We start from the raw sequence: 15,177 nt of genomic DNA, 5'->3' as shown, positions 1-15,177 counted from the left end.
TGTCCAGGACACAATTTTTCAAGTGGATGTAGAGACTTGAAAAAACCTCTATAATTTGCAAGAAATCAAATTAACCTAAACAGAACTAAGTTTTCATGATTTATATTGACCCATATTTCAGTCAAATCTTCTGATTATGTAAGTTCAGTGTCTGCCACCGCTGTCCCAGTGGATATGTTCCGGACAAGCCTTCCTCTCCCCTCTCAGAAACAACACTGTAATAAAAAGCCTCTTCATATCTCAAGCAGCAACCAGATGCTTGCTGGTAACTCTAAACCACTTCCTTTTACACACCAACAAGACAGAACCTACTTTAGCCTCTCTAGTACTCAGACTGCCTTTTCCCTTTTTAATTTCTAACTTGCTCCATAGCCACAGATTTGAAAATAAATGTTCCCCAACTTTAACCACAAACATACACTACTCACCTCTTTTTGTTAAAGACATACAGCATTATCAGTAATCCCCCAATGATGAGCAGGAAAGCAATAGGGAGCACAATTACCAAGTGCAGGAAGTTTCCATAGTTTGCTGCTGCAACCAACAAGAAAACAATTGTATCAGGTTTTCTATAAAATCTCCATTAACAAAGAAACATTCAAAACCCACTCAGTGTATTTCCATACAGGGAAGAAATCAAAGTACTCATTTTCTTGTCTGATGTGGAAAAATGTACTCAGAAATACTCCCTGACTGCAGATGAGTGGAACAAGAACACAGACGGTGAAAAGCTTTAATTTTGCACAGAACAGTGCCTGTCTGGGGTTTGTTTTCACAAGCCATGCTTAAGGACTTGCATTCCTCAGTGAACAATATGTAATTGTTCACTTGCATATTCACCTTTTTTCCACCTTTTGTTCCCCTTGCAATTGCTTATACTTGTATTCAGAATAGACACACACTGCTCTTTACTTCAAGTTCTTCCAAGTTGAGCAATTAGAAAACCAAAAACAAAAAAAAGATGGAGTACCAGTTCTCTGTGGATACACCTGCTCTACAACTGAATACAGAAGTTCTTGAGAGGGTCTCTGTGGACACTATAGTGGTGTTCTTCGAAAACACAAATTACTCTCCTTGTCAGGACTGGCATCACCCTTTCATCAGGACGTCACCTTTATCAAATGTCACTTGGAACGGGTCATATGAAAAAGCATCTTGATACTTAAAAAAACCTGCTAGCCAAAAATCTAAACAAATTATTTGTTTCTTGTATTATTTTGCAATTTAAAGCAGGTTTGCCTTATTGTCACTGGTTCTGTACAATCCAACTCCACGTCGTTACGGCTAACGCTACATTCCCAACACAGCTGTACATCACAGGAAGCCAGAGCAGTGTGCTCTACACACCCAGCACCTGGTTGCACCTCCCATATATATATATATATATATATACACACAATGCCTGCAAGAAAAGGACCACACCTCAGATACGCCTCCTGGTTGTCAACACTTGCCAGAAAAAAAAAAATGGAAAAGAGAGGAGTTCCCAAAAAAGCACCAGCAAATAAGAGTATTCAGAACATTGACAAGAGCCTCGTACACCCAGTTACGTACATAAACACCAAGAATTATTAGAAAGACAACAGTCCCCTAGTTTGACACAGCCAAAACCCATTCATCTTACATTTGGGCTGCACATAGAAAGAGACTGGCTCAGTCCACGACCCATTTCCAGCTAATGAAGTGGCCTGAACTCTAGCAGAATAGTTTCCAGGGTTTAGATGAGTTAGTTTAGCTCCTCCAAGCTTCTTGTATTCCTGTCTGGAAACACATTCCCGCTTCTCCTAAAAGAAAAAAGCAATTTGCAGTTCATGTTAATATCTTTACATCCCTTCACTCTTGAGAAAACAACACAGCTGCAGGAGAAACTTAATTTTTATAACAAAAGCCTCATCTGATCAGTTTCTCTTCGAACACCTCAAGGAGCTATGTGGAATGCAGCAACTGTCAAACTTAACGAAGGAATGGCATGCTGGTTGGTGCCGGGTGTTTGAAATCACAATCTCTATCTTCGGTCTGCAGCACTGCACAGAAGCACGTTAAGAAAGATCCCATTTCGTGTATAAATTAGAGTTACAAGCAGTAATTCTTAACAGAGACATATTAAATCCTCACCTCTCCATGCTGCCCGTATTTGATTTCATACATTAGTATCAGCCCATTTGGATTTGCAGGCTCTAACCACTTCAGGTAGACGGTATTTTCTTCTTTTGCTTCCCACGATACTGTTCCTGGAATGTTATCTGCTCCCTCTGTAAAATATTTACAAGTGATGTGAGAAGAACATCTATTACCAAAACAGGAACTCAGGCAACAATTGAGGAAATAAAAGGTTCACACTATTCTTTAGGTATCGAAGCACTGCAGTAATTGCTATTCACGGATCCAGAGAACAAAATACATTGGCCAGGGGCCTGTTGGAGAGATTAGCAGAGTCTGGACTGCTGATTGCCTGAAAAAACAGTGCAGTGTACACAGACAGCTTCAGCAGGTAGGGGCTCTGTGTTAGTCACTGTGCTCTATGTGCCAGAAAACCTGTTTATCTTGTCCTTCCTTACAAATTTCCCACTACACCAAAACAGAGCAGACCCACACCAAATGGCTGTAAACAGCAACCTGTCTGCAAATGCCTGTAAACACACAAGATCTACTCCACTCATATGCCTTTCCTAACACATCCAGGGTTAGGAGATCTGCTGCAGTTTAAAACCAAGTCTCATCAGCAATTCAGGAACTGCTTTATCTCTGTTTCATTCCTGATAATTTTATGTGTTTTATTCAAAAATTAACAGGAATACGAAGACCATTTCAGTCAAAGAAAAAAGACCACTTTTTCAAAAATACAGTGGTTAGGTTTAGAAGAAAACAGAATTGTTCAGCCTTTAATTTTCAGACCCATGTGCTAAAAATCTGGGAACACTTATTTCCTTTTCCCTGATCTCACAGATTTCCTTATTTCCTTGAAATAAGCAATACTTTTTGCTTTTTTACTGACACAGCTGGATCTGGACTATGATAGTCTTTCCTTCCAGAAACAAAACAAAATTGCTACCATTCTGCATCAAATATTCCCAGACATCTGCTGGAGTCAGAAGCTCTTTGCTGGATGCATATGAGCTTACACTAAAATCATCTCTATTCTTCTCAGAAGAAGTACAATCTGTAAAGTCCCAAACACGAGCACGGCATTCAATGCTTCCTATTTGAATTACTCTGGATGCCAGCGACTGGGCACAAAGCAACACAGTACTCCTCCTGTTCCCAGGCTGGACAAACGCATGGTCATTCTGTGACAGAAGAAACGTTTGGCAAACATTCCCACCAGCAAAACTCTCAACATCTGCAAACAGTTCAGAGTGAACATAGCAAAACTAAACATTGGTAGAGAAATGTTCCCCTGTCTCCATTCAGCAGACAGGGAACTGAAGAATAAAATCTTTCAACCCACCACGTCTGTGGTGTCTGTGGGTCTCACCTGTATCGCTGCAAAACTAATTCTCTCATAATGATCTCGCTAGTCAATGCACGCACTTCTACCTTTCTCCAGGTCACAGGACAGACTCAACACATATATTCAGTACACACAACAGACCAGTCAAGGGCATTAAACGACTATAATAAAGTTCTATACAGTTCCAATTTATTTTCCTGAGCAGAATTTTTGTTATTATACCCCAATGTTTTTCAAACTGGTTTCGGAGAGTCTGTCTTCCCTGAGATGGAGAAAATAAACCAAAGCTTTACACTCATGAGAGCATACCTGAAGGCATGGTTCTTGCAAAGACAAAGTTGGAAGCGCTACAACCAAGTGTGTCAGCTTCATGGTTGCAGCTGTGAATATCAATGCGGTAAAGAGTAAAAGGCTGGAGATGGGAGATCACAGTTCTCTCCTTGCCATCCACTTTGGTCTCAAAGAACGGGTATTCCACCTCACTCTCCTCTGCGTCAGAAACATTGGTGAAGTGATCTGTCCCAGTCACATTCCTGTTTCGAGTGGCCAAAGTGGCATTTGCTATTCGGAACACGTCCCTCCGCTTCCGATCCGGTCTGTGGAGCAAACAGACAGGTATAGAAAAGGCATCTGTAGAGAAAATCCACTTTTTCCTCCAGCTCCAGGAAAACAACCCCAGGAAAATAGGTAACTCTGCTATTAAAAAGGCTAAACAAAGGAACCTGCAGCATGTCAGCACATCCTATTACTTTCTTTTCTGGTCAAGAAACCAATCAAATCTCTGAACCTCACACTGCGTCCCAAGACAAACATGCAAACTTCTGACCTCACACAATAAACCAAATAGCAAAAATGGCTTCACTGTTATTCAATACGCATCATAGATTTTGTATTTAATGACAGGAATGTTGCCACTTAAAATAAAAATCAGATGTTAAAGGCTGAAAAGGTATGGGGAAAAACTGTTTCGAAGTTTGCTGGATTAGCAAAGCTAACTCTCAGTAGCTTTAACTTATTTTTCAGTTGCAGTGAACTTACAGAACTTTCAATGAACTGCACTGAGAAAAGAAACCTTGGAAGGCAGCTGAAGACCATTAACCACCGCTGGTGTGTGGTAATTCACATATCTCTACTTCTCTCACCCAAACAAAAGCTCTGCAAAGGAACAATCCTCCTATACGAGAAAACACAGCACTAACACTGTGTATAGCAATGAGTTCACCGAGCAACTTTGCTTTACCTTGTAGGCATCTGTATGGAATTTATGCAGAGTTAAAAACTTGAGGATTTACAGCAAGACTACTTCTTCCCAAGTCTAAGAAACTGTCCTAGTAGATAGGCCTGAGTATCAGTACAAGAGTCAATATGAAAACACTCTGATAAACATTTGGATGGTATTAGCTATCCAACACATGACTGCCACACGTTAGACTTGTCACTGGGTCTTGTGTCAGGCCCAAGGCTGTTTGCACAGGAGCACTGACCACATCGGGCAAGCTGGCTTTTCCAGCTCCTGCCCTCCTAGTCTCTGAAGTTTGTAGGACTGCTCACACCTGGAAAGCAATGCACCAGGGGAGTAAAAGAAGAATGTAAGACAAGTCACACTGTCAGAGCAGTTTTGGCTTGAACCCTATCCCACCTGCGATCACTTAGCCAGTGCCAATCTAGCACCCCGTCAGTGCAGCGGCTACCAAGGACAAAGGTGAAATCTAACACAGTTCTATCAGAGAGCAAGTTACAAACCAGGCAAATAAGGCCTCCCTCAGACAGACACCAGGAAGAAAGATGACTCAACAGGAGAAGTTAATTCACTGTCAAATATATCGTCTTAGTACATTCAGCCACAAAACAGCACGCCGCAGGGCCAGCCAAACACAGGCTGACTTGGTTTTGAAATCTTCTGGCAGAGGTTGGATGAATTTTTTTTTTTTTTTCTTTTGGAGTTCACTAAAAATTTTCCAAAATCCTTTTACTATGTCTTACGCCGTTGTTTTGACACTCTCAGATGTAAACCACAGCATAGCAATAAATGAAGACAAGAAAAAAAAACTTCCTACATTACCAAGAAATTGTTTTAAGCAACATAAAAGCGAATGTTTTCACTTGGTGGGGGAATTTCATTGGAGATGTAAGCACTTGTGCCTCCTCTACACTGGTATTTATGGAAGCTACTAAACCTATTCACCTTGCTTAGGGTAAGTACTCATTTACCGCTTTAACTGAGTGGAAAGAACAAACTTTTGAACTGCTAAAAGCACACGGGATGCATAGCACTGAACTGACGAACATTTGCACAGATGTTGTGATAAAAGCAGTGAAAAAAAGTTCATTTTCAATCAGCCACAAAAGCACGTGCCAAGGCAAGAACCCAAAAGGCATGACTTTATCCATCACTGCTTATATAGGATGCATCAAATTTCAATTCTTTGGTGATGCTTGGAAGGGGGGGGGGAAGTACAGTCCTACCTTGCCTTTGGGGAAAAAGATAAAGAGAAAGCAACACAAAACTTGTTGGTGAAAACTACAGTCATATCAGGAAGAGAAAAAGACCTGCAGGATAACCACAGAACAAACATGATTAAAACATCAAGAGATTTGACACCACTGCTTTTTGGTCAAGCAGCTTCCTGCTTTTGTGAAAGGTCCAGATAAAAAACAAAAAAAACCCATCCAAGGAAATAAGACATGAAACACACGTGAAAAAGTATCTATTCTGTTACAGGAGAGGAAGGAAAAGAAATGCAAGAGAAAAATTAAAAATAACACTATAAAAAATTAAATCGAATTGCAATTAAAAAGGAGGGAAAAAAGCGAGTCATTTAACATAAAAGCTAACTGTTCTCATACTTTATGACAATTTTAATGCTACTTCTCAGATACCTTCTAACTACACACAGAGCCCATCTCATCCTGCTCATTAGAGAGAAAAAAACCTTGAAGAATAACTCATCCTCCTGTGGTTGTGAGTGTCTCTTCAGGACTAACCAGAGTCCTCATGTTTGAAATCCACCTCAACACTACAGTAATACACACGGGGTCATCCAGAAGTTGTGAACATGATTAGATCAACAGGCTTTTTCAACAACCTTAAAACCACGCAGTCGAGTATCTTCACGCTGTATTACATGCTGCATCTCTTTCGTAATATCCTGGAGACAGGCAGAACACTGGAAACAAATACTACTATTGAGGCTTCCATTAACACATTAATTAACTTCTCCTTTGGGAAAGAAGGGAAAGAAAAAATAGACACCAGCAAGTAACGAGCTGCATAGTTTTGTCCCATAGAGATGTCTCACTAGCTCATAATCTTTAATTTCCCTGACATGCAGTCTCTTTAAAGTTGCTTAGCTATGCAGCTATTTCTGAGTGTTGTACCTTATCTGCCCTTGCTGTTACGAAACACACCCTTATGACAGCAAGTTAAGGAAAAAGGGAAATGGACAAACTTTCAGGAAATTCTTTGTGAACTGGTCAGTTTATTTGTTACTGTCCGAGTTCAAGGTTCTGGGAGTTTCCTTTGGGGGACAGGGGGAATGCATGAAAATTTGGGAGCAGATAATGCATTTTAAATGACAAAGTTCTGGTGAAACAGAAAAATTCCTTGCAGTAGAATTTCAAGTAGTTTAGACCTGACATATGCCTGTCAAAACTCCTTGCTGTGCTATTTCATAAAGTCCAAAATCAGATCACATTTACAAGATCTCACATTGCTCAGGAACTACATCCTGGCCAGCAGTGGTGGCTGTTACTTCTCTGTAGCTCATCTGTGCTGCTGGTTCCCATCATCAGTAGGGAAACACTGCACAAGTTCAACCACAAATGCTAGATGTTACTCAAACGCAGCCCAGATACAATACTCAGCACTTCCAAAGAGAGGCAGTATTTAGTTCTTCATTTTCTGGATAAAGCGAAGAAGATCTGCACATATCACACTCCCAACCCCAAACAAGTCTATCCAATATGTCCTTGAATAACGGTCCAAAAAATCACAACGGAGAGTGATACAAACCAGTTTTCCTAAGCAGCAGTACCACACTTTAGAGTTCTCAAACACAGGACTTCACCAACAGAGACAATGAGATAACAGCCATGATTCAAATCTGATTGCTTATAGATTGTAACGCAACAGCTACACACTGTCTGCTAGGCCCCAGGATCCAATTATCTAAAGTAAGAACAGCTTACATGAAGGATAAATTGGAAACTCAAGGATCAAAATCGCCAATTAATTCAGTAGTATCTACTCTATGTTGCAGCATAAAATCGTTACTATTCCACTTAATGTGTAAGCGGTAGCGTTTATCATGGAAGAGTGGGCATATTTAATACTTCTCTGCAGCACAGACCCAGGAAACCAATATGCCTTCGCAATTAGTGCAGTGAGAAAGGAAGACCAGTTTCAATCCTGCGAGGTGACTATGCCCTCAATTTCAAAGGCAAATAAATCTTCAGATTAGGAACACAAGCACTTAAATGGCTATTTAGAGAAAGATCACATCTGAAACCCTTTGTCTGCCACATGTTGCTCATCTCTGAAACCCTTACAGACAAAGAGCTCCTCAAGTGACTCTCGACTCTGAAAAGAAACCATCACTGAAGTCCTTGAACAAAATAGGTAAGAACCCTCACTATTAGCTAAAATGGAAAGAGATGAAAATTAGTAAGAGAAACTGCAAAGAAAGGCTGCAGACTGTCTCACATAAAAACAGAGGCAATGTTTATGCACTTTGGGTGTTACCGACATACGCTTTCATGTCCAGGAAGCCTCAGCTCTAGGAAATGTTAAAAACCAAAATTATTAGCCCCACTTGCAAAGAGAAAGTGTCCAAAATCCATTACCTGGGGACAAAGATGGAGTTGTGAAGGAAGTTCTCAAAGACTTTCCGGTACTCTGCTTCCTCCTTCTCAGCTTGCTTTTCTGCCTCCGTCTTGGGACAAGCACAACAAGGTCCTTTTTCTCCCCCGCAGCCCTCTGGCTTGGTGGGTTCAGTAGCTTCTTCTGTATCAATGGTCCCATCAGCATATCTTCGAATTGGGACTTTATCTTAAAAGAAAAGAGCAGAGATAGCTTGTTTCTTTTCTCTCCATATTATTATGAATACAGCGACAATCTGTGTTTACCCACTCCCTTCTACTTGCTGTTATTCACAAAAGAGCTGTGAAGCGGGGCACAGGCTGTGGCTCTTGTCAATGAAGTGCACTGGCAGGGAAGAGTCACAGGCATTTCACCTTAGCAGTGTTTTGTTTTCCTACCTTTGGAGCAGTAATTGTGTCTGTAAAGGTAACTGTCCTGAGGTTGCTGCTGCCATCGTACGATGTAGTATGAGAGGTTGCCGTTGGGAAGAGAGGGAGGATTCCATTTCACTATCAGCTGGGATGAGGAGTTGGATGCTGAAATAACATCTAAGGGAATGGATGGCACTGGAGGGGAAAAAAAAGAAAAAAATAAAAGGAGGTTATGTAAATCCAGAGCACTCTACAATGTATTTTGATGCAAGCTTCCAAAGTAAATCCCAATCCACTTCTATACTGCAGGAAGCGACACCATCCTATTTCAAAGAAAAGGTTTCCTACTTAGGTCCCACTAACAACAGTTATTAAGGATTCACCTGCAGCCACGTACAGTCCCAATCCAAGGCTGCACTTATTTACCTTCACCAGTGGAGTACAGTCTGAAATAGCAACCCGCGCCACAAGAGAACTTGCACAATAACACAACAAGCATACCTGCAGCGTGAGCAACCTCTTACCCAAGAGCCCAGGATCTCACCTGCAGCATTGGTTCGTATATACACAATTTCACTTTTTGCTCCATGAATATGATGGTTTTCCATCATTGTGAGGGTAACAGCCTTGACATAAATGGCATATTGAGTCCAAGGTTTCAATCCCTGCAGTAGGATTCCAGGATTGTTCTCTTTGTTCGGTGGCAGATCAACGTCAACCATGTTCCAGCTATTGGAGCCACACGCATCTTGCCCATCATACTCTGTCACGTTTTTGAAAGGTCTGAAACATTAAAAGAAAAAAAAACAGTAAAAAATATTTATTCTTTCCTAGGCATTGTCATGTATGTATGAGAGTGCCTCACTTCCATGTTGCTCAATGAAACAAATAAAGCTTACTTGTTTTCCATAGCAGAATAAAATTCGTATTTATTTCCAAGCACTACAAAATTCAGAGTTCAGCTTTAGCTGCAGGTCTTACCTTCAGTCACCAGCAATAAGGCAAAATTCTCCAAGAAAACACTGAATTTATTTTTTTAAATCCAAAACAGCAAAATGTTTCAGACACATTTAGACTTTAGCTAAGCATATATGAAACAGAAGCAACTCAAAACAGATATTGATCGTAGCTGAGCTTTTTTACCATAAAGACCCCAAAACTTCCATGGCTGGCCTTGACCATTCCAACAGGCTTTATTTCCTATTTTATTTCTATACAATACAACACACTTATATAGTCACATAGTTCTACTTTTCGTAAGTTGCAACACTGGCAAAGAGCATATAAAGTGCTACTCTTGTTATTAATTACTACTATAGACTCATTAGCACCAAGTTTATTGCATCATAGTACACGGCCACAATGATATTCTTAAGTGTTACTGGACACGAACAATTTGTGCTTCTGTGTCTCACAGCCTTACTCTGTATGTCATCACCAGCATCCTGAACCTCCCCTTCCACACTTCCAAACTGCTTGGAGAATTATTAGTATGCTCACTTGTGTTTTTTTACTATTTTAAATTTGAGACACTACAAGGATGTGCAAAGGCAGAGACACCTCCTAAGAAATTAGATCTCTCCAGTAATTGTCCCACTCCTTCAGTATCAAGAGATACTAATGCAGAAAACAACCAAAGCTATATAATCTAAATAACCCCAAACCCTGAGTAAACAAATCATCAAGGTGATAAGGCAAACTTCTGATCTGTGATGCTCTCTAGTCAGTACTATGACCAGAGGAGGAGAAGATCTTAGCAAACATGACATGTCTTACGAAGAGCTACAAATTAGACCCTTGAGAACAGCCAAGCCATCCATCTCATTTTTTTCTTCAAACTTGAAACATCCTGATGGATTTGGAATCCATCTGTAGGCTTCAATCAAAACAATGCTCTTTTTAAAGTGGGCTTGTGCTCCACCAAGGAAAGAATTTGAACAAACAGTCAATAGAATTGTCTACTATGTCTCGGACTGCCCTGATTAGTCTCTGACGACATCTACTTACGCTTCTTTGTAGTAAACAGTGAAGCTAATGAGATCTCTATAATCTGGAGGGCGATACCGTTCCCATGTTAGTTTAATCCGATTCTTGAGCGTAGTGTTGGAAACAAAACGCAGAATGTGGCTTTCACCTGCAACACAAAAGGACAGGACATGACAGAGTTAGCATCACAACACCCGTTAGTTTTTGCTGTTTCGTAGGTATCAGTTTTAGCTAATTAGCCTTTCCAGTAGTGCCTGTGATACCACAGTACACCAACAGCCTTTGTCTCTGTAGGGCTTTGATTTCATCCTACTACATTTGAGTGCTTAAGGGTAAGCAGTGAACTCGGCAATCATTTTAGAACATGCTGGAGCTACTTGTTATTATTTTTTCTGAAGCAGATTTTCTTTCAGTGCATCATCAGAAAAGTTCTTGAAAACTACTTCAGACTCTCCCCGAGCAAGGAATGGAAGTCTTGTTTATTCACAGGACTGGTTTAGGAGGACTGAATTCATCAAGCAACTCCAATGCACGTGCAGAGCAGTAACTGGCCTCTGTGTTCTCACTTTCCAGGGCTACTTTTGACAGGTACAATTTGCTTTTCTGGGGACTGGACAACATGAAAAGGACAAAGAAGTTTACATTCCTATTCATGAGAGGCTGGACCAAGAACTCCAAAACTCAGTTCATATACGGCACAACCATTTGATGGCAGCAGCTTCCAGCTACTCTTCTGAACAGAGCTGGATGGAAGCCGACAGCTTTGAAATTAATGGCTTCCCACTACCACCTCACTGAGCTTTCCAATCCAAAACAAAATAGTATTTTAAAAACTTAATTCTTGGATGAAGGCATTCTGTTCTAAGTGTCAACTGTGAGTTAGCTTCTAATGTTCCTCAGAAATCTGTGAAAATAAAGGGGTTTTCACCCTCATGTACACTGGCACTATTGGTGTTATCTTTTCAAAGGCAGTTTAGCTTTTGTTGATTCTTTTCCCCTTCTCGGAGTCAGAAAGCTTTCTGTAATGGTTTTTTAAAAAAACAGGCAGCGGCTGGCACTAGCCTCAGTGGTAGTAAGGACTGGCTGTGTGTCTGTAACTCCTCCAGGACTGCAAGCCTTCGCTCTATTGAATGTGCAAAGAATGGAGTGTGCTTACAACAAGGATCTATGCCATCTGCATTTATGCATCATGCCTGAAGAGATATTCAGCAGAGTACGTGTCCTTGTTTTGTAAACACCATCCAGAACAAGGGGACTTGACTTATACACAACATCCATTTTAATTTACTCAGCTCCAAGAACACAACAAATAGACCACAGAAAAACGCGCTGTCCGTTCTAGGAGTCTGAGTACGAGGCCAAATTTCTAAGAACTCTGTCGTCTTAATTCCTAGACGAGAGATTGTCTTTAAATGCGTTGCTTACACCGGGAGGCCTGACGTGCAGACCACTGAAGCCAAGAGGACTTTCCAGCAACTTTGACCATTACAGAATTCAAAATGAAATGCAGAGACACTGAAGCTTAGGAATACTGTAGAACACTAAAAAGTGTTCTCAATTCAAAAACAAATGAATTGAAAACAAAGCCCAGAAAATTGAGTTTACAACAAGCATTTCTAGCAACAAGGGATAATATTCATCAGGAGCTGAAAAGAAGCTTCAACATAACAGAAACAAGCTTGTTTTGGTGTCTATGGAATTGTTATTCAGCAGCCTCCTTAGTATCAAGAAAGAGTAGATACCCAAGAGAGTGAAATACCTATAATGACGGACATTTGCAAAGGAAACAGAGAAACTGCTCCTCATTGGATATACCAAAACACCAGATTTTATTTCTCATTTCCCAGGTATGTTCCTACTGTTATATGATGCTGCTGTCACACACACAAAAAAACAACGGTATTTGGAAAGCAGTTGTCTTCATCAAATGGTTTTTACAGATGAGATAGTGACTATGTAACCACGTAATTTTCCATGCATGTGAACACACTTTCACAGCTACACTTTAAAACCTGAACAAGTAGAACGACTGAAAGCCTACTGTAATTTCTAAACTCTCAATATTGTAGTGGACAGCAGTGCGGCAGTGTGTTGGGTTTGGGTTTTTTTGTGCCACCCTCTTATGCAGTTTGCCTTCAGATTTTGTTTGTTTGTTTACTTACAAGAGGCTCGCTCCCCATTGTTCCTTGGATTTATATCTCCTTTGCTCTGTCGTCCCTTGGTTCCTGAAACTTCCTCCATACGGTAAATCTCAGAAACACACAGTTTAGGATTAAATGCAAAGTACATTTTCCCCTCCTTGATCGTCAAGTTATGATGGTTCCAGTCCCACAGCTGCTGAAGATTGTGGTTGTCAAGCACGTAGAAGGAGTAATTCCTAGAAGGAAAAACCTTACTTTTAATCTGTAGCAAATTCCAACCAAGAATACCTTAATAAAAGAAAATTTTAAAACACTATGTTTCCTCTTACTACTTTAAATTGCTGTTTACAGTAAAATATTTTCTTTTCTCCCAATGACCAAGATTTCCCTGAACGCTCACTTTGGTCAGAGGGCAGGAAAATGACTAACACAGGACTTCAAGGCTGACACCACACCATGTAAAGCCCCCTCCAACATGTGTTTTAATAATTGTAGAGAAGCTGCTATAAGCAATATAAATTCATGTCCTCTGAACAGCAGGTCTCTACAATGGATTTTCCGTTTTGTTGCAAATGGGAAGTAATAACCTTACATACCTTACGGGAGAAAAAGCACGGTGCAGTTCCGACACTAACATACAACTGTGAACACAGCTGTCTTCAGTTTACAAAAGCAACTGCAGGAGTTTGCATAGCAAGGTTTCTATGCCTCTCCGTCTTAGTTCACCTCTTGGCCCAAGAACTATTTCCTACACTGTGCCAAGTACAGTCGCGCCTGTACCTCAGAACCTGACAAACAGTTGCACTGACCGCACAGCACAGGATCCATACTTCAAAGTACAGGCAGCAGTGCAAACGGGCAGGGCAATACAGACAACAAAGGCAGCAGCATGTGCTGAGCCCATTCCCTAAACACAGCAGTGGAATAACATGAACATCCTTTATTTCCACAGATACTAAATGCAAAGTTTTGTGTGTACATCCTATTACACATTAAGAAGAAATTCCCAGTACCCCTCGATTGTGCTGAATTGGTAAAAATCAAACAAACAGATGCAGCAGAAGCAAAATTACAGGCTCTACATCAGCAGCAAGACAACACCTAGAAAGACACTTACATTTTGGGATAGCAGGGACAGGAATGCACAATTGGGAAATGAGTTAAATGTCTGCATAGCTGACCACAGAATCACAGAGTGCTTTGGGTTGGAAGGGACATTAAAGACCATCTAGTTCTAACCCATGGGCAGGGACACCTTCCACCAGACCAGGTTGCTCCAAGCACCATCCAACCTGCCCATGAACACTTCCAGGGATGGGGCAGCCACAGCTTCTCTGGGCAACCTATGCCAGTGTCTCACCACCCTCACAGTAAAGTATTTCTTCCTTACATCTAATCTAAATCTCCTCTCTTTCGGTTTAAAGGCATTACCCCTTGTCCTATCACTACACGTCCTTGTAAAAAGTCCCTTTCCAGCTTTCCTGTAGGCCCCTTCAGGCACTGGAAAGCCGCTCTAAGGTCTCCCTGGAGCCTTCTCCAGGCTGAACAAGTCCAACTCTCTCAGCCTGTCCTCACAGGAGAGATGTTCCACCTGTCTGATCATCTTTGTGGCCCTCCTCTGGACTCCAACAGGTCCATCTTCTTCTTATGCTGGGGGCCTCAGAGCTGAACACAGTACTCCAGGTCGGGTCTCACAAGAGTGGAGTAGAGTAGAGGGGGAGAATCACCTTCCTCGACCTGCTGGCCACACTTCTGATGCAGCCCTGAATACAGCTGGCTTTCTGGGCTGCAAATGCACACTGCCGGGTCATGTTGAGCTTGTCAACCACACCCCCAAGTCCTTCTCCTCAGGGCTGCTCTCAATCCATTCTCCACCCAGTCTATATTTGTGCTTGGCGTTGCCCTGACCCACGTGCAGGACCTTGCATTTGGCCTTGTTGAACTTCACGAGGTTCGCACGGGCCCACCTCTCCAGCCTGTCAGGGTCCCTCTTGGATGGCCTCCCTTCCCTCCAGCTTGTTGACCACAGCACACAGCTTGGTCTTTTTGGCAGACCTCATGAGGGTGCACTCAATCCCATTGTCCATATCATCAACAAAGATTTTAAACAGTACCGGTCCTGATATCGACCCCTGAGGAACGCCACTCGTCACTGGTCTCCACATGGCCATCAACCGCTACTCTGAGCGCGACCAATCAGCCAATTCCTTACCCACGGAGTGGTCCACCCATCAAATCCACGTCTGTCCAGTTTAGAAACAAGGATGTCATGCGGGACAGTGTCAAATGCTTTGCACAAACCTAAGTAGATGACATCAGTTGCTCTTCCCTTACCCACCAATGCTGTAACCCCATCACAGGCCACCAAAT

At 41.6% G+C, this 15,177-nt stretch overlaps 1 protein-coding gene across 2 annotated transcripts in view; it reads right to left on the bottom strand.

Annotated features, from left to right (window-relative positions):
- IGF1R (insulin like growth factor 1 receptor) overlaps positions 1-15,177 on the bottom strand; it is a 185,274-nt gene that overhangs the window by 19,626 nt on the left and 150,471 nt on the right. The window contains exons 6-14 of one of the 2 annotated variants that reach the window (XM_086471912.1): positions 12,829-13,043; positions 10,688-10,814; positions 9,225-9,463; positions 8,708-8,875; positions 8,294-8,498; positions 3,761-4,047; positions 2,116-2,252; positions 1,625-1,784; positions 429-534 (exon numbers count right to left, since the gene is read on the bottom strand). In XM_086471912.1, coding sequence (XP_086328038.1) covers positions 429-534; positions 1,625-1,784; positions 2,116-2,252; positions 3,761-4,047; positions 8,294-8,498; positions 8,708-8,875; positions 9,225-9,463; positions 10,688-10,814; positions 12,829-13,043 — 1,644 coding nt within the window. The remainder of the gene's footprint in view (positions 1-428; positions 535-1,624; positions 1,785-2,115; positions 2,253-3,760; positions 4,048-8,293; positions 8,499-8,707; positions 8,876-9,224; positions 9,464-10,687; positions 10,815-12,828; positions 13,044-15,177) is intronic. The other variant, XM_086471913.1, reaches the window with a different exon arrangement.

Source organism: Leptosomus discolor, chromosome 11 (genome assembly GCF_034619465.1).
Source record: "Leptosomus discolor isolate bLepDis1 chromosome 11, bLepDis1.hap2, whole genome shotgun sequence".
NCBI lineage: Eukaryota > Metazoa > Chordata > Aves > Leptosomiformes > Leptosomidae > Leptosomus > Leptosomus discolor.
Note: the sequence above shows the minus strand (reverse complement) of the source record. Positions and strands in the feature narration are given on the sequence as shown.